The sequence below is a fragment of the Anarhichas minor genome, unplaced genomic scaffold (genome assembly GCF_050575085.1).
Source record: "Anarhichas minor isolate MPS153535 unplaced genomic scaffold, ASM5057508v1 ptg000004l, whole genome shotgun sequence".
Lineage (NCBI taxonomy): Eukaryota > Metazoa > Chordata > Actinopteri > Perciformes > Anarhichadidae > Anarhichas > Anarhichas minor.
This window is the reverse complement of record NW_027466450.1, coordinates 11,011,948-11,035,961: the sequence shown is the minus strand read 5'-3', so window position 1 is coordinate 11,035,961 and position 24,014 is coordinate 11,011,948. Positions and strand designations below refer to the sequence as shown.

General features: G+C 40.6%; 3 protein-coding genes across 3 annotated transcripts; 1 reads left to right on the top strand and 2 right to left on the bottom strand.

Moving 5' to 3' along the window:
• Positions 1-5,602: 5,602 nt before the first annotated feature.
• Positions 5,603-11,473, bottom strand: LOC142963579 (high-affinity choline transporter 1-like). The gene is made up of 8 exons (XM_076104080.1): positions 11,296-11,473; positions 10,703-10,816; positions 10,036-10,191; positions 9,787-9,935; positions 9,363-9,506; positions 8,993-9,146; positions 6,854-7,071; positions 5,603-6,256 (listed from the first exon to the last, which is right to left on the bottom strand). The coding sequence occupies exons 1-8, from the start codon at positions 11,471-11,473 to the stop codon at positions 5,603-5,605; spliced, it is 1,767 nt and encodes a 588-aa protein (XP_075960195.1).
• Positions 11,474-15,432: 3,959 nt separating this feature from the next.
• LOC142963563 (claudin-14-like) lies at positions 15,433-16,547 on the bottom strand. Its single transcript, XM_076104079.1, has 2 exons — positions 16,293-16,547; positions 15,433-15,939 (listed from the first exon to the last, which is right to left on the bottom strand). Exons 1-2 carry the CDS (start codon positions 16,524-16,526, stop codon positions 15,433-15,435), a joined length of 741 nt encoding a protein of 246 aa, XP_075960194.1. The 5' UTR covers positions 16,527-16,547.
• A 3,646-nt stretch (positions 16,548-20,193) lies between these two features.
• LOC142963547 (F-box only protein 47-like) lies at positions 20,194-23,855 on the top strand. The gene is made up of 10 exons (XM_076104078.1): positions 20,194-20,474; positions 20,767-20,928; positions 21,172-21,248; positions 21,523-21,597; positions 21,822-21,930; positions 22,080-22,259; positions 22,380-22,532; positions 22,639-22,781; positions 23,302-23,461; positions 23,755-23,855. Exons 1-10 carry the CDS (start codon positions 20,279-20,281, stop codon positions 23,853-23,855), a joined length of 1,356 nt encoding a protein of 451 aa, XP_075960193.1. The 5' UTR covers positions 20,194-20,278.
• The last annotated feature ends 159 nt before the right edge of the window (positions 23,856-24,014 follow it).

Here is a 24,014-nt window from a genome sequence, read left to right as displayed (position 1 = left end):
TGCGAGGCTACCTTCTCTTGGCTCATAAAGCCCCATAAAGAAGTATGGATAGCTTTTAACAAAAATGGTCCTCTCTCTTTCCCACTTTGAAGACTGATTGATTTAGTTTATTAACCCAAGCAGCTGCCTCTGTAGATTGATACCTCTGGCCCAGAATTAAACATTAAAGTAACACCTTCCCCACCAGCGCCGGTCCGGATCAGCCAGTCAGTGTTTCCAAATGCATGGATGTCAGTGTAATGTAACAGCAAGGAAAAGCTTTTAATTAAATTGTCTGAAGGCATAAATTATCTATTATTAGACACTAAATCATAGCTGTTATAAAAAGCTCAAAGCAATTCAAATGTAGAATAATATGTAATCAATAAATAAATAATAAGGGGTGTCAAAGAGTGTAATGAGTCGGCTTTTCATCAGCACTTCCAACTGCTTTCCTGACTTTTTTTTTGTCATTTTAGATAGAATAAGTCATGAGCTGTGCTGCAGGGCTGAATGTATGTGTGTGTTTGTCTCTCTCTCTCTCTATGTGTGATTTACATACCACTGACGACGTTCCGGGAATTTTCGGTTGTTTTAAACACAGGAAGCGTCAGTGACGACAAAGCTTGAGTCGTGAAGCCTGTGGCTAGGCTGTAGGGTCAGATAAGGAGAGGAGGGACGAACATAGCTCATTAGAGGGTTTTTTTCTTTTTCTTCAAGGGATTATGAAAAGGCCAATGATAAATCAAACATAAAATACTCTACACAGGAAGAATCAGACCTGTGATCTGTTTATCTGACAATTCACACTATCATGCAAAAACAATGTTCTTGCACTGTACAAGATCTCTCCTGCAAATCTCGAACGCAAATCTCTCCTGCGTAAAGGGCTAAATTATCATACATATATCTTAAAATATTAAATGGTAAAATAAAGAAATAGTCAATATATAGTCAATATATCTTGCCAAGCACGAGTTTTCCTCGAGATGGATCGTGGATGTGCCAGCATTAGTTGAATACGAATATATTCTTGCATGAGACTTTTTTATAATGTGCTTTTATAATTGACTTGAAAATGAATAACTATTTCCCAAAGAGTGTATTCGTGAGATGATAACACACTTTAAAACATTCCTCGGTATAATTTCAGTGTTCAGACCAATCTCATGTCTGTCACCTGCAGGTGAATCATCTGCCACTGTAGCAGGTTTCATTGACACTAACACTTATATGTATTAAACCTGCCCACCTGCCTCAATCTTCTTTCTACAGACTAGAATAATAGCTTTCTGTTAGGTGTTGCTCTGGAGGCGAGGAGGGTGCACACATGATTCCCACAAGACGAAGCATGTGACAGGGAGAGGTGTTACGTCTACACATGAATCAACTGCCTCGTATCAGCCTTAGAGATTGAAACACGACTGTCTCAATTAAAACGAGCAAGACTGGAAAGCACATTAGGGATTGTGATAGAAGTGTCTCTAAATGGCACCATAATGACACAACCAACCATATCATTAGTGAGAAAATACTAACGAAGATTAAAAAAAACAGCGTGGAGCTCTTTCATAGATTCTTATTTGACTCATACACTACAATAAGCATCTATATAGAAGCACTCGGTGACTTGTCAAATATAGAAATCCTAGAAAGGCAGAGAGCGAGAGAAAGTGAAAAGAACCGAATGTACTCAGATAAGAGGCGCCATGCTTTCATTTAATACCCTCAAATTACATTAAAGACCAACTAAATTGTGCTTTTATAAATCCTGTGATGCAAGTTGATAAATTAAAACAAGTGGTTTATCGTTGTTATTCATATGTTTTATGTAAGGATTTTGTTTCACAAAATAATAGGGTTTTGTCGGAAATTATAAATATGGTCAATAATAAGAGGGTTTGACATAGGAGCAACATTTACTACTGAATTTGTTCAGTTGCATTTTATTTATTTTTGTCCATCCTGGTTTCCTGATGGTGTTGTTTTCCCATTACTTTAAGTCAAGTCCCAAATATGTTTTAGTTATGACTGGTTATTCCATTTCACAATAAAACTAGTTCTAGTCTAAACCTTGTAATATACTTCAGGTACAGTTAAAAAGGAACTTCACAAAATATAATATATTCTTTTCTCTTCTACTTTGAGAAATAACACAATTTGAATGTTTCTTCCATCAGAGAGGGGTCAGACTGGTGTAGACATGCTGGGATCTGAGAAGTGTGTGTGTGTGTGTGAGAAAGATTGACAGCATCGAGTTTCTGCAGTCTAACAATTCTGAGGCAGGCGTTTTGATTGATGCGCCCAAACAGGCGGCAACCTCTAGATTAAACCCTCCACCAAACAGTCCACACTCTACACACAAACGCACACACGCACACGAGCACACACACATCCATCTTTCCATATTTTTTTCATATCTTCTGAAATTATGTACATATAGAGAGAAAAAAACAAATGTGCTAAATAATATAATTTATTCAACTGACCTTACATATGTTTACAACTATACTCTTATAGACACTGCATGAATAAATAAATAGCTGTAAGTTCACTGTAAACAAACATTTTTAATGCTGCATTTAAAAGTAGACTAAATCGTTTCTATACTTTTTTGGTATGTACATTTATCACACAAAAATACAGCATCATTGCAATTTACGACATGTAGACAGAGTTGTGCCAGTTCAACGTCTGACGTAGATTCTTTTCTGTGTGCGACACACGTTGTGAAGCTTATCTGATGAGGAGGAAGGTTTACATTCACAGTTGAGATTGCCTGACACTTTGCATAACATCAGGCCAGCAGTCGCCCCATTCAGCTTCAAGCTGACGTCATCTTGGTGGCAAATCATAAATCCCACAACTGTATTTATGTTTTAGAGACGAGATAGGATCAGGCTTGGATTTGGTGCGTCTTACTGTACCTCAGCAGATATGGCTGCTTACAGGGATCAAGTCCGCTTCTCTCTAAAGACTGACTATAAGGCCAGCTTGCCGCCTTAAAGGATAAGGCTGGTGTTGTACTAGATTTCTCTTATTGCTGCCAAATACCTAAGACCAAAATCAACAATGAATTGATCCTACTAACAAGTATCGTCTGAGCAGCTAAAGCCTGATATAGCTTGTTCCTCCGAGCCATAAAGCTCCATTGTTGTCCAAGAAACTATTGAAAACACATCAGTGAACCACACCTTCACACTGGATAATATATATTCCTTCAGTAAGAGCAACATGGGCACTGTAGTTTAAATTGAGTCAATTCCATATTTATTGTCCTGCTGCTCTAAATACCCAATAGGATGCCTAATTTAGAAATAGACTCCAACAAATGCACCATTTACTCCTGTTTTCTGGAAACTGCAGTGCCCAGCTATATGTTGCCAAATTGTTCCACCTTTTAAAAAATTACACTTTATATTTATGACCCCTTTTTAAAGATTACACGTCTTAAGTCGTAATGAATGGGCTTGCGGTTGAGCGCCATAGATCGGGTCAGGAGGTCAGAGAATAGTGAGAGACAGACAAATACATCTTTTGTTTTTGGTCTTAATTGTTGACAATAAATTAAATATGGAATTTCAAAAGCCTTATCCTTTAATTAACTGAAAAAGTGATCTCTATAAAAGTGGCCACTTTTTTCCAGTGTTTCAAACCCAGGAATTCTCCATGTCTGACCTTTAAATTAAGGCGAGTCCATAGATTTAAAAAGACACCAACAAACGACAGCAATTCTTAGAGGAGAGAAACACAAAGAAGTCAACTGGACAGTAACACTTAACAATGCCAGAAATCACGGTATGAAGTGACAACTCCTTTTGATTCCGGTCATACGGAGCAGCAGTGTGCCTGGTCATTTGAAACAGCCAGACCTGGGAAAATGTGAGGACTGACGTTGGGGGAATTTATGAATGATGGTGCTCAATCACTAACAAACTTTGAAAATTCATCGCTGTGAATGACACTGTCAAACAAACCCTTATAAACCGCAGTTTCAAACCTCTTTGCGGCATTAATCAAATGTCCTGAGGGCTAATCGACTGGGGATCGATAAAGACCGGTGCGACTGACACCATCTCGGGAGGAACAATAATTTCCTGTCTCCGCTAACCTGCTGTGGCTGGCCAGTCAATACAGGTTTAGGATGAGCAAAGAAACCATGATAGGCACAGACACACACACACACACACACACACACAAACACACACAAACATACACACGCATGTTTCAAAATAGCGTCTGTGTGACCATTTTATATATCAATGAAGTACACCGTTTCTTAATGCCAATCATTAGTGTTTTAGATTTCTGAATTCTCATCCAGGCTGCCATTAGGTTCTATTCATTTATATATATGTATATATATTATATACATACATATATATGTACATAAATATATATATATACATATATATGTGTGTGAAAATGAGCTTGCAAAAACATCATATGTGCTTTAATTGATGTCAATGTTATCGTAAATGCAGTTATAAATGCACATTAATTCAAAGATGCACAACACAATCGTAAGTTTGACAAAGACAAAGATTGCAAATTGATTTTCATAACGTATGGAAATGAATGGAAGCCAATGGCTGCTTGGAAAGTACACAGGAAAAACATTAAACAATCCAGGTTTATATTGAATACGTGAATCTGCAAACATCAGGGTGGTGTGTAACGAAAGCTGAGGCTCTGTCGGAGTGAATATTAGACTTACATTCCTAACGTGGACCTTGATTTTACCTCAACCATATTGTAGCTCCAACACGGGGATGTTGCATTGGACTATGCATTTCAAACATGTTGACAGTGAACGTTGAAACTGTCAAGACTGAATGGAATCTGCAGAATCATCCAATATCAACCTTCTGTTTGGCGAGTTTGGTAATATCACGGTGGCATGTGGTTCTTAAATCAGCACTTTTTGAGTCTGGAATTAGCGAGATTGACAGGAGGATTAAGAGCAAGGTGAACATAAAATAAGAAATAGACAGTAACCTAAACATTCAGTACAATGTATCTATCTATACAACATAGATCCTACAAATATTATTGCTATTAATAAATTGACTCTATGCCAAATTAAACCTCACAGTCTGTGAAAAGGTTTCAGTATATTCACTGCTTTGTTGCCACACTCAAGCACACACACACTCACACACACACACACACACACACTGCTATTTAGACGTGGACACAATTCCTTTGTTAGATATTGCACTATTCTCATTACCCGCAGCAAACCCTTGAAGACGTCATTGTACACAGCAGCCACTATTTTTCCCCTGAAAGTCCCTCATGGTTGCAGCACTTAAATTAAAATGATTATAGTGGTTTTAGATTCACAGAGTCACGATTTGAAAAAAAAAAGAATGAGTATGTTATGCTCGACACAGCTAATCTGTCATCTTCCTGGTTCTAGGCAAGGGATATCAAAAAAGAAGGAGGCACCATGTAATCAGCATAAAACAAACTTGTGGAGTCACTCGGAAGCCACAGCAGATTTCTGTTGATTTGGCTTCTGGTGCGGCAGTAGCAAGTGTCCTGAAGAATGTGGATGCCCCTTAGATTATTCCTTCTTCTTTAAATCCCTTGGTTCTAGTATTCTTTGTGCCTTTGTTGCCTAGTTTTCATTGTGAAAAGCCTCTGGACTGGATGCCCCATCATCACTGAGGACCTCAGTGTTGATGAATGTCCCAGCGAGTGACGCACCCAGGACCTGCTTGACGGGCACCATCTCTGAAAGAATGATGTTGTCTTGGTTGCTCACCAGCGTGGCTTTGTCCATGATCTCCTGGCTATGCTTGGACACCACGGCGTCCAGGAAGTCATACTTGTGTGACCAAGTACCGCTTTCAAACAGGTACTTTGTCAGGTAAGAAAAGGCCACATTTGCCAAGAAGGATGCCAGCATGGACATAGTCTTGAACGGAAACCTCTGCTGGATAAAGTGCTCTACATCCCCAGTGACGTGGTGGATCCTCTCCTGGGTCACCCAACCGGGGTAGTAGATGAAGGGGGGGAGTTTGAGGTAGGGCTCCCCTCCACCAATGCGCAGCAAAAGACCAAAGATATAGCCAGCCACAGAGCCATAGGTGTTGGTGCCCTTGACGAATAACACACTGAGAAGTTGGGGAAAGATGATGACGTAGACCAAGTCGGAGCTCAGGTACCACAGGCCATACACGGATCCTGTTAGCAACGCCATAGCAGTGGCAAGAGCTCCGAATACAAAGATGGTGAAGCGCATCACCCAAACAATCTCCCTATCTGACGCCTGGCGGAGAGAAGAAAGAGATAGCAGAGTGAAGAGGAAAAGATCAAATGTGGACTACAGATAAGCTAGTGGCTCTATGAGGCACAGTGGTGCTTTGAATTAAATGATAATGTCAGTTTACATTCTCTGATGTTTAGCAGGTGTAATATTCACCAATTTAGTTTAGTGTGTCAGCATGCTAACATTTGCTAATTAGCATTAAACACAAAGTACAGCTGAGACCGATGGGAATACCATTGCAATTAGTTGATGGAGCTTTATCAAATTTTGTGGTAATCTGTGTGATAGTTGTTGAGATATTTTACTCAAAAAAACGTGTTACTTTAGGGACTACTTCAAAGTCATCAGGATGTTATTTTGAAAGAAATAGATTTCTCAGTTCTTGTAAGTCTGAGCTTGTATGTTTGAATGTTGTCTCAAGGTTTTGGAGTCTGGTTTTGTATGTTCAGCAAGAAAATTCATCTGACATATTTGTAAGACACTGGGATGAAACTATAATTGATTTATAGATTATTTGACTGATGTTTGCAACCACTGGCTTAAACTGTGCAGATGTGTGTTAGCATCATTGTTGTTTATTGTTATTGTTACTCTTACCGACTGCCGGAAGGCGAGCTGATAGATGTTCCTGGCAAACATGGAGCTGGCTGAGAGAATGGATGAGTCTGCCGATGACATGACCGCAGCCGACACCGCGCCCAGACCAAAGAAGGAGATGTAAGGCGGGCAGAGGTGCTGAAGCACGATGGGAAGGATCATGTCTGACTGATCCTTATCCTTCGGAGCGAGCGACCCATAAGAAGTCTGGTTCCAGTCTAGAGGAAGAAATGGTAAAAGATAAGTAGAAATATAAAGGCATATTTTTGGACCTCTGATGAGTAATATTCTCTGAATATCAGGATTATCTATATGTGCAAAATAAAACAAAAATATTTTCCTTAATTACTAAACTTGCGTGGACTTGTGTGAGGCAACAACACAACATAACCGATGTTGAGCAGGCTGTACCCATGTTCCTATGTTAAGATTAATAAAACTATGTTCCTGCTCAATTTGTTGAATTTGAAATAATAAAAATTACTTTATTCCAATTTGTGTACTGATCTCTTAGCTTTCAAGACAAAAGGCTTGACTCTGAGACTTTATTATAATGCTCCCTGTGGACACACCTGTTTTAGTTGCTGTGAAACAAAAGGGCTTCACATGTCTGGAATACAGCAGGGATTATAAATGTAATGCTGTGCTGTTCGTCCAAATACAGGGGAAAAGCAACAGTAATAAGAGGGATGCCAGAAATAATAGATACTTATTGAAAATATGACATCCATGCAATATTAACTATGGCTAATACACTGGTTTGTGCCTTATGGATCATTGGTCCTAATATGAAACACGAGCCAGTATTGTAGAATACATTAGTTTAATTGCATTTTAATTGTAAACGTTATTAATCATAATTTCATTGAAGCCATTGGAGCCATGGGAAGCCATTTATTATGATGAGGCATTTTGAGCTGGTTATCTACAGTTGGCAAAGATATAATTTTTCATGTTTACCATGTTCACCATTATAGTTTAGCAGGTTAGCATGCTAACATTTGCTAGTTAGCACTAAACCCAAAGTTACACTGTGACTGATGGGAGTGGCAATAGTTTCACAGGTATTTAGTCATTCACCAAAGTATTGTACAAATTTAAATATTGGCCGATCATCACCAAAGTTATTACAGTTAAACCTGATGGGAACATGAATGTGTGTATCAAATTCATCCAATAGTTGCTGAGATATTTCAGTCAAAACTGCAAATGTGGACTTCATGGAGGCGCTACAGGAAAAGTGATGGGATCATCAAAGTCATTAGGATTCACTGTCTGGGAACAATGAATGTCTATGTGAAACTATCAGGTCTAACTCCATAGTGAAGGAATACGTACCTCCTGCCCTTCATATACATCCGCCCATTCTCCACTGTTGCCCCCACCCTCCCACTCCCAAAACCTTATTTCTCCTATCTCTCTTTCCCCCTTAAACCCTCTGACATCCTTCTGTCTTTTTGCCACTTTTTTTTATCCTTCTCTTCATCCTTCTGTTTCTTTCTCTCCTTCCCCTGGATATTCACAAGCAGTGGCTGGTTATACATGAAACAGCTTCAGACGGACCAGATTAATTAGCTCCTCTTCAGATGTAATATTCACTAAATCGGCATGGTTTGATGACTCTCTCCTCTGCCCGTCATGACAGGATCCATCTGATGTTGATTATACTGTATACATCTGCATCTGAAAATAAAGCTGCTGGGGTACAAACAACCCAGGAAGGCCTCGTTTTTCCTTTGATCACAGTTTCCTGTTTGAATGAAGGATCACATTCCTGAATGTTTTAATTGTCTTGTGATCTTTCATTAACTGCTTAATCAATGTGTGTGTCTAAGCACATCACTCATGGATCAGTGTCTGATATGTTTGTGTTCATCCGTGATATAATGGCTGCGATCCAGACGCCACTTTGTGTGTGTGTAGAATAGAAATTTGGGTGCTATTACAGTTTGGTCATTTTTGTGTCATTTGTAGGCATCTAATCCAGATGTAAACAACATGCATTCAAAGCTATGTGATCTGAATCAGTACTTGGATTATGTCCATTTACAACCAAAGGACAATAATCTTGATTTATCTGAACAGTATTTTACACAATGAAGCTGTACCAAACAATGTAATGTGCATGTGTGTATTTACCAGTGGAGGCCCCTATAGCTCCTATGAGGACAGAGGGGACGGCCATGACCAAGCAGCCGAAGGCAGCGAGGAAGGAAAGGACCTGGGCGTAGGTAGCTGAAGAGGCAGAAAGAACCCGTTGAAAATAGACCTGCCAGGGAATCCCCCCCAACATCTAGAAACAGAAACACCATAGTAAATACAGACACCAAACCAATGCATAACAGTCAGCAAGACCTCCACAGCTCTGAAACTTACTCTTGGCACAACAACAAATGTGACAAAGCTGTTCTGCAACGGTGCTTCCAGTTATTCTAAATGATACTCCTGTATCTTAAACAAATAAAGTAAAATGCCTCTTAATGAATCATCTGATAAAAAAAAGGCTTACCAGCAAACAGAAGTTGTCCGCCCAGAGCCATTTGTCTTCAGGCTCGATCTTGCCCAGCCAGGGTGACTGGTAGATTACTTCCTTGGCTGTAATACTGATGTCCGACACGGCAGGATTGGACAGGGCAAAAGGCACGCTGATCCACTGATGGAGAGGAGGGTATCAAAATGCAAATAGTTTTGATGTTATATAGATATTCTGTGATTTGATTATGTTTCCACCGTTAAAGTTCTCTGACATTGGATTCAAGTTCTACTCATTTTTCCACAAAGTCTGATAGTATTTCAATACTAGGTACACAGTAGACTAGTGTCTGTAGATGTAAGTATGTAACCCTGTTTATGCATACAGAAGTCTATCCAATGCTGGAATTCATTGCCATCTTTAGAGTCCATGCTGGGTAGACGTTGACTGTGAAACTCACCAAGCCCAGAAAGATACAGAAGAGCTGGACCACATCTGTGTATGCAACAGAGTAGAGTCCTCCAACAAGCGTGTAAAAGATAGCTATCAGGGCTGAGATCACCACCGACATGTTGATGTTTATGTCCACGATCACACTCAGAGTGGCACCTGCAGGACAACACATTCAGATCATGAGTTTAGTCGTGTAAGTGTATTCATTAACATGGACGTGTTATTATTTAAGTGTCCCTGTCCAATAATCACCCACCCAGGGCAGATAAAATGGCTGCAGACCAGAAGATTTCCCCCATGAGTGCAGGGATGAAGAGCAGGCCGCCCATCCTTTTTCCATACAGCTGCTGGAAGGGATCCAGCATGGTGACGTATCCACGTGAACGCATGGGCTTGGCAAAGAAAAGCCCACCTGAATGATTTCAAACAACAAGGTAAGGAAGACAAATAGGGTGAGAGACAACTGAAGTGTATTTCACGGTCGCTGAATCAATTAAATTATATAATATCTTATATATCGTAACTTGACACACAATTTGTATCTGGTGCATAATTTGCATGTAGTGACCCTATGGAACTTCCTGTTTGTGTGTGGCTGAAGCACTATAGTATTCTTGTTTATGATATACTGTATTTCTATTGTCAAAGTTATGTCATTATTGTCTGGTAGGCTATTGCAGTTTTAGGTGCAGATTAATTTGAAAAGTCTACACTGCATCGCTACACAACAATGTTGCAGAGTGACAAAAATCAAAGCAGACATGATGATCACTTTGTAGTAAAAGGCCTAAAAACATGCAAAACTACTGGTATGGTTATTTAAAAGGTACCTCAATGCCTTCTCATTATACATGGTTATTCAATACACTGGCCTTTTACAGTATAATTAAAGAAAGGGCTTAAACAAAGACACTGGCTCTTACCTACTACCAGGCTGAGAGCGTATCCAAAGGGTGCCTGCGCCCAAGCAAGGCCGTAGTCCGGCAGGTAGACATACTCTGCTGTCCCATTTATGTAGCCCCCACCCACCCAAGTGGCTGAAACCAAGAAAGAACATTTAGTAAAAAACAACAGTTTGGTGCATGTCATGTTGCAGAAGACAATTCTAATAACAAGAACCCTACAAGTCATGGTTGTATATTGTGGATGGAAAGGGATTCACTAAACCGGCTTGTAGTTGTGAATGTGATTTGGTAAAGATCCAGCTGAATACATTTGGTGTGGGGAAAACAGAATTGAAGTCATTCAACAATTACACGGGACCTCCGGACTCACGGCACATATTTAAACTTACGGAGTTGATTTAAAACGTATCAGCAAAAAGTTGCAGCGTCTTTAAGTGTTCAGGACTTTATTGATTGTAATTCTGAAAGTAGTGGTAATCAATTCTATTTGTGGCCGCAGTGCTGCCCGTGCGTAAACGACTGAGTTGGTGGAATTTATTGTTTTTTCTGACCTCATATGTTGAACACCTACCAACAAACAAAAATTCAAAGAATCCCCGTAACCAACACACCGGTCATTGTGAATCCACCAACGAACAATCCGATGTCCCTTCCCCCGACCATGATGCGCTCGCTCTGGTCTACGCCAACACTGGAGTTCTTGTTCTTCCACGCGGCCCAGATCCCAACAAACAGAATCAGGACGTAGAAGATCACGATAGCCACGATACCCTCGACGTGGATGGCCATCTTCCTTTCGTCCGCTTCGTCCCGCCTGAGATCAAGTACTGTTGCGCGCGGGGAACTGGAATCTCATGGAAAGAACTTTAGAAAGAAAAGGAAAGAAACACATTTATATGGTCTTTGACTTATAAATAACTATTTCACTGAAGCCTCACCTTGTGCCACACACATTTTAGGTTAACGGCACAGGCTGACTGCAATTAAAGTGCTTCCATGTGCATTACAAGGAGATGACTAAACTCATATGAATAAGATCTAGTAATGTGATCACCAACTTTAAAACAATACTATCTAAACACTTTATGTAAGGAATCCAGATTCTTAAAAGTGACAAGATGTAATTTGTTCTCATGTTGAGTGAATATTTCAAACTGACACCCATTGATTCCAGTTGGAGAATACAAAGTTATTTAAATATGAATTTCATGTTTTCTACATTGATCAACTTCACGCTTAATGCAAATTTCTATACTATACTATAAAATCTCCGGATCACCAAAATATAGACGCACATAATTAAAAATCTTGCCGAAAGTGGCGTTTTTCCCAGTTAAACCTCACAGATGGAATCAATATTAGAGAAATATATATAATTCCAATTTTTCTACAAATAATTAAAGAAAACAACATCATAACTTGTAACCCACATTGCCGGCTGAAATCCCCTGCTTTTTCGAGTCTAATTTTTATTTTCCTCCCCTCACTGCTTGAATCCAAATCCTTTAACCAACACAATTAAGTAAAGACGAACAGCAGGTGCTGAAAGCCTCTTTGATTAAAAAAACAAAACATACAATTTTCGTGTTTTTCATTTCGATGTTTATTTAAAACTGCGAAATGTCATATTTCAACTTTAGCTATAGAGTGGATACCTTACCGTGTCCCACTGACGCGTGAAGGGGAACAAACGGCACTCCATGTGTCATAAAAACAAAAGATATGAATCCAAAAAATCCCAAACCAGAAATAATGGTATTATTAGCGTTACGCTTGTTAAGCTTTTAAGGCAGTTGAAGATGTTTTATGCGCGCCTTTCTGCTCGCTTTACAGACTTGACTTACTCCAATTATTCTGCCAGTTTACTCACGCGATGTCTATTACATTTTAATGTTTCTTAAAAAGTCTTCAGGTTGCTCTGTGGCATAGTATGGTTAATAAAATGGACCTACATGGTTTTTGTTTCGTGCGTAAAAGTCCATTGATGCTTCCCAAACGCGACGCACCGTCAAAAAACTACCAGAGGAGACCTACAACAGATGCATAAGGGTTTTGTGTCCGATGTGCGGCATCACTAGAATCAAACCTTTAGGTTTCAGCTCCCCGTTGCGCTGACACCATGGTTCCAGGAGGTCAGAATTGCATTATTGATCTCTCTTTAAATCAACATCTGTCACGATGGTCAAATGCAATTCCAGTGAGCCAACACATAAAGGAAGATACTATAATAAACTGACATTATCTTACCTTTCCTTTGGAGAAAAATCCAGCAGCAGGTCCTCCAAATAATATTATTGGAAAACTATTAAGGTACCAGAAAAAGAATCCTCTTGGCCGAACAAACACAATTCTCCTATGTTGTTTTTTAAGTCACCAAGGCTCGACGGAAAGGAGAGAGAGGGAGAGGAAGAGAGCGAGGGGCGAGGAGAGAGGGTGGAGGTGGGTGGAGATGAATGGGAGTGGTGGGTTTATTGGGTGCTGTCAGGGTGAGTAGATGGTGGATGAATGTCTTCCAGGGCAGGACGAAAATAGCATCTAATAGAGAGTGGCATGACGCACAACCTGTTCGGGAAAGCTTTCCAATATCATAATATCATATTGGCAATAGAGGAAATCTTTGCTCTGCCAGGTTATATTTCAGGCCTGATTTATGATCTTGCTCCGCAATTATTGCCTCGCGTTTATTCTGCAGACGCTGGCAGTAAGGTGGTAATGTTGAGGACGTAAACCCCGCACAGGAATAGATATTTTTTTCCTTTCATCACTCACTTTACGCACGCACGTTTCTTTCGTCCAAGAACACAACTCACAAGCTTTTGCATTTTTACATCAAAATCAAAGCATCATTATGGTCACATTTAGTACACTTGAAGTCGTATATGTCTCCAAATCTGGACTTGAATGCACCAGGACATAGTAATAATTGAGACTTGTTTTATTATATACTGATGATTAAAGTAATCGAGTATGAAACTTGTATTCGCTGTGTATTGTAAGTGCCATGTGAGTCACAATATTCTCCTATGTGCTACATATATCTATGTAAATATACTTTATAAAGTTATCTCGTATATGGACTGCTTTCAAACCACAACAAGAAAAAAGATCTACAATCCCTACTAAAACATCTATCATTCCAATAGGCTGTATCCTTGGAGCTGTCCATGGTGCTGAAAATATGCCCTCAACTTTTACAATCACTTTCATGTGATATTTCCGTAGCATTTTTCAAAACATTTTTTAAAGAAGTTTCATACGGTTGATCTCCACAAGCAATCGGTACAGCAAGCATTTTCCTTATTTAAACTCAAAAACTAAAGTGAATTCATTCTTTGGGCTTTACCGGCAATTTAAATGAGCTCCTTGTCGATGCTGACTAGTCTGACTACTGGCAATAAAAGAAGTGACTTGCTTGAATTGTGACGGGTCCTCTAATTGAGTGTCTGTGTGGCTGCCAGACAGAGGGCAGCTCTAATTGGAGAGTTTTCTAACAAACACGTCCACAGTGTTACAGGTAAGCGAGCATCCTGGAAAGCCTCAGAGGAGTCGCATTCAGCCTCCACAAATGGTACAAAATTATCTTTCCCATACTTGACTTAAGTACTCAGACTTTGGGTAAGATCCATTCATAAAAAGTGCCATTATCTATTCTACACAATAGCATAGCATTGTATAATAAAAATGAATGAATAAAAATGAGTTCTAACTGAAGGCTTTAGGCTGCCTTCTCCAAAGACCTTTGTCACCATCCAGTGGCTTTCTTCAGCTTTACATTCAAAATGTCACAATACATGAAAAGTTGGACAGAGAAATGCCAAATTCTAACCCCAACCCTACTGCAGCAGGGTTTCCTGAGTGTTAAAAGTAAATAATCAACAATGGATTTTTGGGCCAAAAAGTGTCACTTTGTCACCTATTGTAGGTTTTTGTCACAGCAGACGTTTGGACGTGCCATAGGAGGAAAAGCACAGGTGGAACTAATACTGTTAACGATGTCTTTTTTCCTTCATGTATCCCAGTAACCCAGGTCAATCAATGTCATTAATTACAGCTGTGTTTTTCTGACTTTTACACGACAGAACATCTGCTTTATCAGCTCATTAAAAACAATAAAAAAGTATTTTATAAAGTACTCCTCTATGTTTAAATCATCAGAAATGGCCATTGTTTTTTTTAATTTTCTTTGGCATGAAAATATTACATAGTGAAAACATCATCAACAACATAAAACATCATCCATCTACTTTAAAAGTAATATAATATTTGACAACAGACAGAGTTAATCCCAACAAGAGAGTAGGCTAGAACAAGGAAGTGACAGAACAATAGCTTAACCATTAACGTGTGTTTCAGCATACGATGAGGAATTTGTATGTGGTTTCTTCTGTGGCTATTTGCAGTAACATATTGCCACCTTCTGGTCCTTTGGTTACACAGCAAGAGGTCAACAAGCTTTGAGCTCTCAGTTTTCTCTCACACACACACTGTGAGTTATGTTTGGCAATTAAGCTCAGCCTAGAACTGGTCATGTTAAAGTTAGAGGAAAGCCTGAGCAGATTTTGATATCCTTTCCAAATCTGATTTTTGGTCAAACATGGTGGGGTAACTTCTTTCCTTTTCCATTTTTTAACTCTTTTTTTTCAGTATAGAGGCTAAAATACTTGTTAAGATATTACGTGGGAGAAGTGTTCAGTTTTGGTCTGTGCCGTATCTTTTTAACAGTCTCCATAGTTTTGCAGTTGGTGGTCTTAGACGTAGTTGTTGAGCCTATAGCCGCTGCTGGAAAGGGAGCAAAGTGAGGGAGCGCGATTGTCCTTCAGGGCCTCGGGGGGCTTGTAGGGGGGAGCGGGAGGGTATATGTGGTTGAAGGCAGAGGGAGGTGATAACGGTCGACCCCTCTGCACATGGAGGGGCCTCCGTGACCTGTCGCTGCTGCTGCTCCCGCATAGCACCATTCCTCCGGTCAGACTGACGCAGGCCGAGGCGTAACCGAGGTACACGGCCAGGCCAATCTCACACTTCATCCCGCTGGGAAGGAAGGGGTCGTAGAAATCTATGATGACATCGTTGGTGGTCCAGGACACGGTGACCAGGCAGAGCAGGCCAGCGCAGAGAAAACATATCCCCCCACTTAGCACCAGCGAAGACTTGATCGAGGAGTCACGGACGAAGCGGGTACAATTCATCCCCGTCACCGAAACCAGAGATGCCAGGACTGAGGTGACGCAGGAGAGCACCATGAGCGCCCGGGCAGCCTAAAGGGAAGCGAAAACACAAGCACTTCAACAGTGGGATTAAAACCGATTCCTATTGTAGCCCGTAGGGTTAGAAAAGTGCAACTGCTTGGTCATACCGGACCATCCATCTATATATCTGGGCAATGCAATTATTAGGGCAGCAACTAACAATAGTTAAAAGCCCAAAGATATTTAGTGTACAATGATATGAAACAGAGAGAAGCAGAAAATCCTCACATTTGTTGAACATTTTTGCTTGAAAAACCGCTGAAAAGATTATAAATAATCAAAATAGCAATTCATTTTTTGTTGTTTCCCATGATTAGGTGCTTTGGATAAAATACTTTCACTAACTGGTGAATGTGTCGTACCTGCAGGTCGCGTGGCAGCGCCAGTAGAGATCTGTACAGCTCACATTGGTAAATGCCAGTGCTTTGCCACACACACTCCATCCACAGGCCTTTCATATAGGCGGTGGTTGTGATGATGTTGGAGCCCACATAGGCTGTGCTGCGCCAGTGGGGGAGCAGAGTTGCAACAACAGTTCCTACAAACCCCAACAGTCCCAAGAAGAAGCCAAGGAGTTGAACCGCCGTGCTGGCCATGATTTGCTCACCGGGATGGATGTTCAAACTGCAAAGTACAAAGTCACACTTATAAGTCACTGTTTATAAGTGCGTAGGAGGCACTTAAGAGCAATTGGATGTCTCAAAATGCATGTCATCAAGCAGGCTCATGAATATCTATTGGATCCACAGATAACATGAGTAAAAGGGAAAATCGACACACAGGAACGCCATGTCGCAGCATACAAAAGAAACACTTTCAGAACAAAACTTCAGTCCCGCAGGCTGAAGAAGAGGCTGGATTCCTCTTGTTATCTGCATGGTCCCCAGCAGTACAGTCAATTCCACTGAGCTTACATCCAGTCACAGAGTCTGAGCCATTCCTCAAGTGTCTCCGGAGTGCGGGCAGAAATAGCTACGGAAACTCTCTGGCATCAGTCTCTGGTGAGTGGCAGGTGACTGCATCTGTAACTAATGAGAGCAGTGTTCAGCTTCACCTGTTTAACGCTCTCCTCCGGAGGGCAAACCACAGCAGTCTATTTGTTAAGCTCCCCACCACCCCTCAGGAAGGAAGAGAGAGAGAGAGAGAGGAAATTAAACATTTACAGGAACCACCCAAGCTGAGAGTACTGTTATAAACCACTAACTTTGAACATTTGTCACAGCTCTGCAGGGTATTTGAGAGAGAGAGGGACTGAATGACTTGATGACAGAGCACTGAGCCCCAAACTGTGACAATAAGGGATAGTAGTGACTTATGTTGTGATAATTGACCAACTCATATTTTGTCCAATTTGATCTCTGACCTGGCGCTCAGTTCTACATTCATAAGTTCACACAGGATACACTCTAGGTAAGAAACCCATTTGGTAGTTAAGCATTTACTTCTGTTCCTTCTCAATGTTTTGAACAAAATGTTCTCTACCGCTTAGTTTCTTTTTTTTATAGCGCAAGTGAAAAAACCCTGAATAATGTGGGGACACATTTTCGAACAATGACTATCAAAGTCTCTGAAAAATACATCAAACAATCAAAATGTAATTTAATTAACTGAGGAATAATACCTACTTAAATGCAAAATCCCCTGTTGCCTCGGCAAGAATGAAGCAGAGCGACTTTAAATGTCAAAACAAAGAAACCAAACTGCGCTCATACATTGTTTAACTTCCTCAGAGAACAGTGGCTGTTTACAGAGCCTGATTATTGTTCAGCGTCAGACCTGACACTGCTGGGGCCTCTTAGAATATCAGATACAAGCCTCATTGTGTTTACTTAATGATTGACTACACTGAAGGCATAACTAGTGAGCAATAGGAACAAAGGCAAGGCTGTGACAACCATCTTGTTTTTGCTGTTGGTTTACCCACAAATCAGCCCACCCAAGAGCAAAGCCAAATGTAATATTCATATACTTTTTTTACATTTCACTTCTTAGTAAAAGCTCTCCACATTGGGATACTCACCAACAAGGTCACAAGAGGACTACAGATCCATGATCAGAGGTGTCCAGATGGTACACTTCCAAATAAATAGGCCATTGCCACTGATTCCACACTGTCCAGCTCCTTCTGTCTCCACTGCTGCCTCAAAAGTCAAGTCTATGCTGCGGGAGTGTCAGATATGTGACTGGTCAGTGTTAGATATCATCATCGTCCTTATCCCTGTCAGCATCAGGAGCATCGCGTTACAGATGACATGAGAGACAGTCCCGGTGATGGCTTGTTGCTCTCTGGACAGATAAACCCGTGGACCCGGAGGCAGAGCAGTGTTTCCAAGCAGAGACAGACAGAAGAGATATTGTCCTCACCGGTTGTGCTGTTTTTTGCCTCAATAACTAAGCTCTCTGGAGCTCCACATCTGTTGAAATGGATAACAAGACAAAATGAAAAGAAAGAATGAAAAATTCAATGACTTAATCAGTGCATCAACTTAAAGGCAACGGGAATATACATCAACTACAATTAGGGTTCAAGTTGATAGCCAAGCTGTACTTTATGCGGTGCTGTATGTGTTTGTGATTGCGTGTGTGGTACCTACTGTCCTGCAAGCCAGGTGAGGTCATTCAAAACGGGTTCCTCTGAGGTCCATCTTCTTCCTTGGCAGTTCTTCTCTCTCTCTCTCTCTTACCCTCTGCGCCCCGAGTGTAACCTACCGTGACATCCTGTTGGTATACAAGGGCATTTTCCCAGCCCTTCCCCTGGGTCCCTTATGCAGTGTTCACTTCTCTGTGAGAGCTCTGTAGAGAAGGGATGATCCTCTCCAAGGTCTGCCTGTGGGAGACGCCATCTGAATGTGGAACACTTAATAGTCTTAGTTAAGCAGAATAATCCTGTGATTAGCAGCTGAGCATAGCTGGTCTGTTGTGCACAGCGCTGGAGGGGTAACACACAATCATAATAGTGTGTGTAGTACGGTTCTTCATTTTTTGTGTGTGTATTTATGTCTACAGAGGTCTGAAAAGCTGGACTTTTATACTGCACATATCTTTTTAACTATATACAAAGGCATTCTCCTCGGAAATATAATAGAATATCCCATTATATATATATATATATATATATATATATATATATATATATATATATATATATATATATATATATATATATATATATATATATATATATATATATATATATATATATATATATATATATATATATATATATATTTCAATAGGTTGGCTTTTAACGGAATTATTTTGTGCAGGTTGCATGTTTTTTCTCTCAAATATCAAATAGTAATCTAGCAGTAACAGATTGCTCCTACCATATTTATTTACTGCATAACCAGTTATCTTAAATGCCCTATACTACACCCATACAGGTGTTTTGGCTGAATAGTTATGAATGTTATGTTATGAAACTCGTCTGTGATGTTAATGTGGCTTTAATTAATTCATGATCTAATCAGTTAGAATGGCAAACACCTGTGTGGGAGTGCAGGGCCTTTAATGATATGTAGTTCGTACTATATTTTAGGAATGTTGTGGAGATCCGTACACATATATATTCTATTATATTTCCGAGGAGAATGCCTTTTAGGCTACGTTTATCTGACGGCTCAATGTATCGTTACACACTTCTTATATACAGTCTGTGGTTACACATTAATTAACTAATTCAATAATTGTATACCATTTTCTTACAGAGCTGCCTAATTATTACTGTATATAGCATTACTATTATTACGCTGATCTATTAAGTAGAGGCCAAGCTTGATGTGATCTGGGCCACAGTACTATGTAGTACTATGTACTATGTACACAGTACCATTTACTATCACAGTAAAGTAATTTGTTTCGCGCCGTTGTCTAATACCACGGTGTCATCAAAGACATCTAGTTGACACTCACTCCACTATCTCAGAAGACTATCAACATCACTAAGTTAATAGTACTGGTAAGATACTATATTAATTTATACTATTAGCTTGTATTGCTATTAATTATATGTTTCAGTAAGAGACTACGTCAACTTGAATGTTAATGAAACCGCTACTATATTCATCTAGTTTGTCAGGAGTTTAGTTTATAAGTTTAGCTAGCTAGGTTAGCTAGCAATACTGACTTAGCATTAGCCGCTCCGTTAGCTATACTGACTTAGCATTAGCCGCTCCGTTAGCTATACTGACTTAGCATTAGCTGCTCCGTTAGCTATGCTGACTTAGCATTAGCCGCTTGCGTGAAAGGGGAGTTTTTGTTTTTTTTAAGCTAACGTTAGGTTAGCTTGAAAGTTTCTTGTAAAATTTGCTTTATCTTGTTTATTACAGTCAATTCAGCGGTGCAAGTCATGGTGAGGAAAGCCACCAGAAATGCGGTGAACTACACACTGACACACAAGTCCCACAAGAGGACACCTCGTCGTCGGCCACGCCCGACCAGAACCATCGTGACCCGCAGCCAGTGTACCGTCGACACCACTAGCGGCAGCTTCTTCCACAGTCTCCCGTCAGAGGTGTTCGACATGATCCTGGATAAACTGTCTAGTAGGTGGAACTAACATCATTTAAACTTACATGTCTGTCAGAGTTTGTTTGAAACGTTCATGTATTTGGGATATTTTACATTTAAGGCTTATACTTACAGTAAATATGAATAATATGATTCATAAAATTGTACTTCAACTGTTTGTTCTAACACATTTTTTGAATGTGTGTAACAAAAATCCAATTCTACCACTACTTTTAGGACACATTTGGACAAGTTAGTGAAGAACTAAAATGTCTTTTCAGTCTACATATTTGAAACTTGATAATAAACAATGTGTGCGTTTGTCAGTGCTGGAGATCAGTGTGCTCAGCATGGTGTCCAAGGCAATCACGAGATACATTTTGGACTACATCTCCACCCTGGCCTGGAAGAATAAAACGATCATTCAAAGCTTTCACCACTCCACCTGCCTCGAACAGAGATCCACGATTGAACACTACAGAGACCTGGGTACGTGGATATGCATATTTAGCTGAATGCTTTACTTTGTATAGCTCTTCTCCAGACTTGGAAGTTGAAATTTATAATTAACAACCTATTGATCTGTGGCAGGCATATTACCTATAGGCTCTCCTGGCATACACTTGAATGACCACCGTACAGTACGATGGACAAGTTACGCTGTCAAGTGAAGGGAGAGGAAAGATCAAAATCTATTTAATTTGACAATGTGCTTTGTGTTCAATGTCTCAGGTTTGTTGTTCAAGAGATGTACCCTGTTGCAACCAACAAAGGACAGGTTAAAGTTTATCTTTAGCAAGTTTTCACAGGTAAGAAAAGGAGAGGTGAGAGGACGAGCCAGCAAGATTAGATAATGTCACACCAGGCTGAACTATTTGATTTATTTAAGACTAGTCCTGAAAAGCTAAACGGTTTCCAGAGTGTCATTTGACCTCATTACCTTTGGAATGCTGCACATGCTTAAATTGCAATGCTGTAGCTGAAACGATATATTATTCAGCCCTAATATCTGTTGATCATAACCTATGTCCTATGCTAATAATAAGTCAAAATAAATAAAGTTGTCCCACTGATCTGTTTCAGATTCCCTGCTTCCTGATGGAGCAGTGTTTAGCACCAGACTGCATGGGCTTCTCCAGCTACGGAGTCTTCCTCCAGGTGAGGGCCTCATATGAAGATAAACAGTTCAACTGAAGCTTGGTTGTGATTAAAGGAAAATGTAGAAACACAGAATATATGTATGGTTGAGAAATCGCAGGCTTCTTATGAATCACGTCTCACCTTTGCGTGTCATCCCAATGTCTGGAAACAATTAAGCAGGGAAATATGACTCTTTTCTGCCATTGAAAATGTTACGTTATGTACTGTTGAATACTTCACAGACACTGATCGCAGGGTGGGATGAGCTGGAGTGCCACAGAGTGTTCAACTTCCTGAGTGACCTCACAAATCTGCTGCAAAAGATAGAGGCCGTCATCATGGGGAAACCAGGTGTGTAGAGGTGTAACATGGAGAGCAGTCCCATCAGAGAGGATTATTTCTTTATACTCTGGGCCTTTTCCTCTTGAGCCTCGTTAAAAGTCTTAAAAGACATGATTCCAAAAAAAAACATGTTTCTCTATTCCTCCGTCTGTCCTCAGGGGTGAGGTGGGACCAGAAGCTGCAGCTCCGTCTATTCTGCCGTAAGGTTCTGTTGGACCCGTGGCCGAGCCAGCCAGAGTGCCAATTCTGGCTGACGCAACTCCTGAAGCCTTGGCCCATGGTCAGCCAGGCACACCTGCTGTTCATCCTCTACGGACCTCTGATGCCAGAGGGTGAGGGTGGTGTGTGTTTATTTGACTTCACGAGAACACATTTATCCGGCTGATTTTAGTTTAGTTGAGACTGTTGTTGGAAAGCGTGGCTTGCCTCCTATTCAGCTTGTTTTTCTTCCACCATAGCAGGCACCTTCGAGTGGCAGGATCTGGTGGAGAGGGGGCTGCCTCACTGCGCTCTGTGGGACCTGGCCAGGGCCATCCTGCTGCTCTTCGGCAAACTAGAAGCCAAATACCAGACCACCAACTCCCTGCTGGCGATCTTGGAGGAGCTCATTGGTATCGTACTTCAGTGGTCCTAATGTTTTCACGTCACAGATAAACACATAGTAGTGTTACGGACCCCCCCACTGATTGTATATATGGTCCTCCTTATAATCTCCAGTCATCCCTCAGCCATGGCATGTGGAGAATGTGGCTCGTCTGTTGGTGCTGTGTGGCAGCAGTCTCTGCTACACCGTTCTAGCCAGCAAGGCCGTCAACGGACGAATTCTCGAGATCTCCAGACTGATTGTGTACATCATACTGGTGAGGATACTAGTTGTTTCATCATCAGCTCGAGGAAATTAGCTGGCATTTTGGTTAGTAGTGGTATGTTGGACCGTTATTGGCTTTTAATTGAGAATCAGGTGTAGGCCAGCATTGTACAGTTGATTAATAGCAGATTAAACAGATTCAGGACAAGTGTGCATCCAGGAATAGCTTGATGCAAACAGTAAAATGAGTCATCTTAACTTCATCAGCTATCGCTTTGCCCTGGTGTGACTCATTTTGTCACGTCTGCTTATTCCTGTTCAGGGTCAGGGGGCTGCAGCCTGACCCAGAATGCACTAGTCAGACAGATCTCTCTTCTATTAAAACAGTCTCCAGTTACCTCACTGTCATCTCCGGGCTATTGGAGTAACTTGTGCTGTTCATGGTGCTAAATGTATTTATTAGTTATTCCGTTACCTCCTCAATCAGATGCCATAACAGTTTATTTAACATCATTTGTGCTGTGAAAAGGACTATTGGTTCAGCTTTCTGTTTCGTCCTGTTCCATCCTCAGGTGTGTGAGAAAGACGGCTATCACATGACGTGGGCGGTGAAGATGGTGCAGCAGATCTGCAAGGTGTTCAGCACGGCTCCTGAAAGGTTCTGCTTCATCCAGCAGCTGGAGAACATGTTTTCAGAGGTCACCAGGGAGTTTTTTGAGATGTCTGTAATAGGTGAGGAGGATAGGCTTCCTGGAGTGTAAATTACATTTTTTATCTTTTTTCAAAATGATTCTTGGTTCCTAGTAATAATGGTTCCTTGCATCGAGAAATGTAATACCATACTCCCATACCGTGATATTGTGATATTGCAATCATAAAAGTATGTAGAAAAGACAGACGTAGAAATGTTTCTTCTTGTTAATCATATTGGGACCACCTAGATCGATCTTGAATACCTCCACAGTGCCTCTGGTTCACATTAAAAGCAATATAAAAAGTAATTAATCATCATCATGTGTTTTCAGTAAACCATCTTGACGACAGGGAGACTTTCCAGACCCTGTGTTTCCTCATGGACTCCAGTGCTCGCTTCCACACCAAATTCCTCCACATGTTCCTCAAATAGGAACGACGCAGATAAAGTGACACGAGGAGGAAGAGTTGGGGAAGAAACAGACGTCAATAATGAAGGGGTTAACTAAAGAGAGGGAGGGACCCAAGGATGAATTTGGTTTGCAATTCATTATATACGATAAACAAAACTGTTGGTTGAAAATAGAGCTGT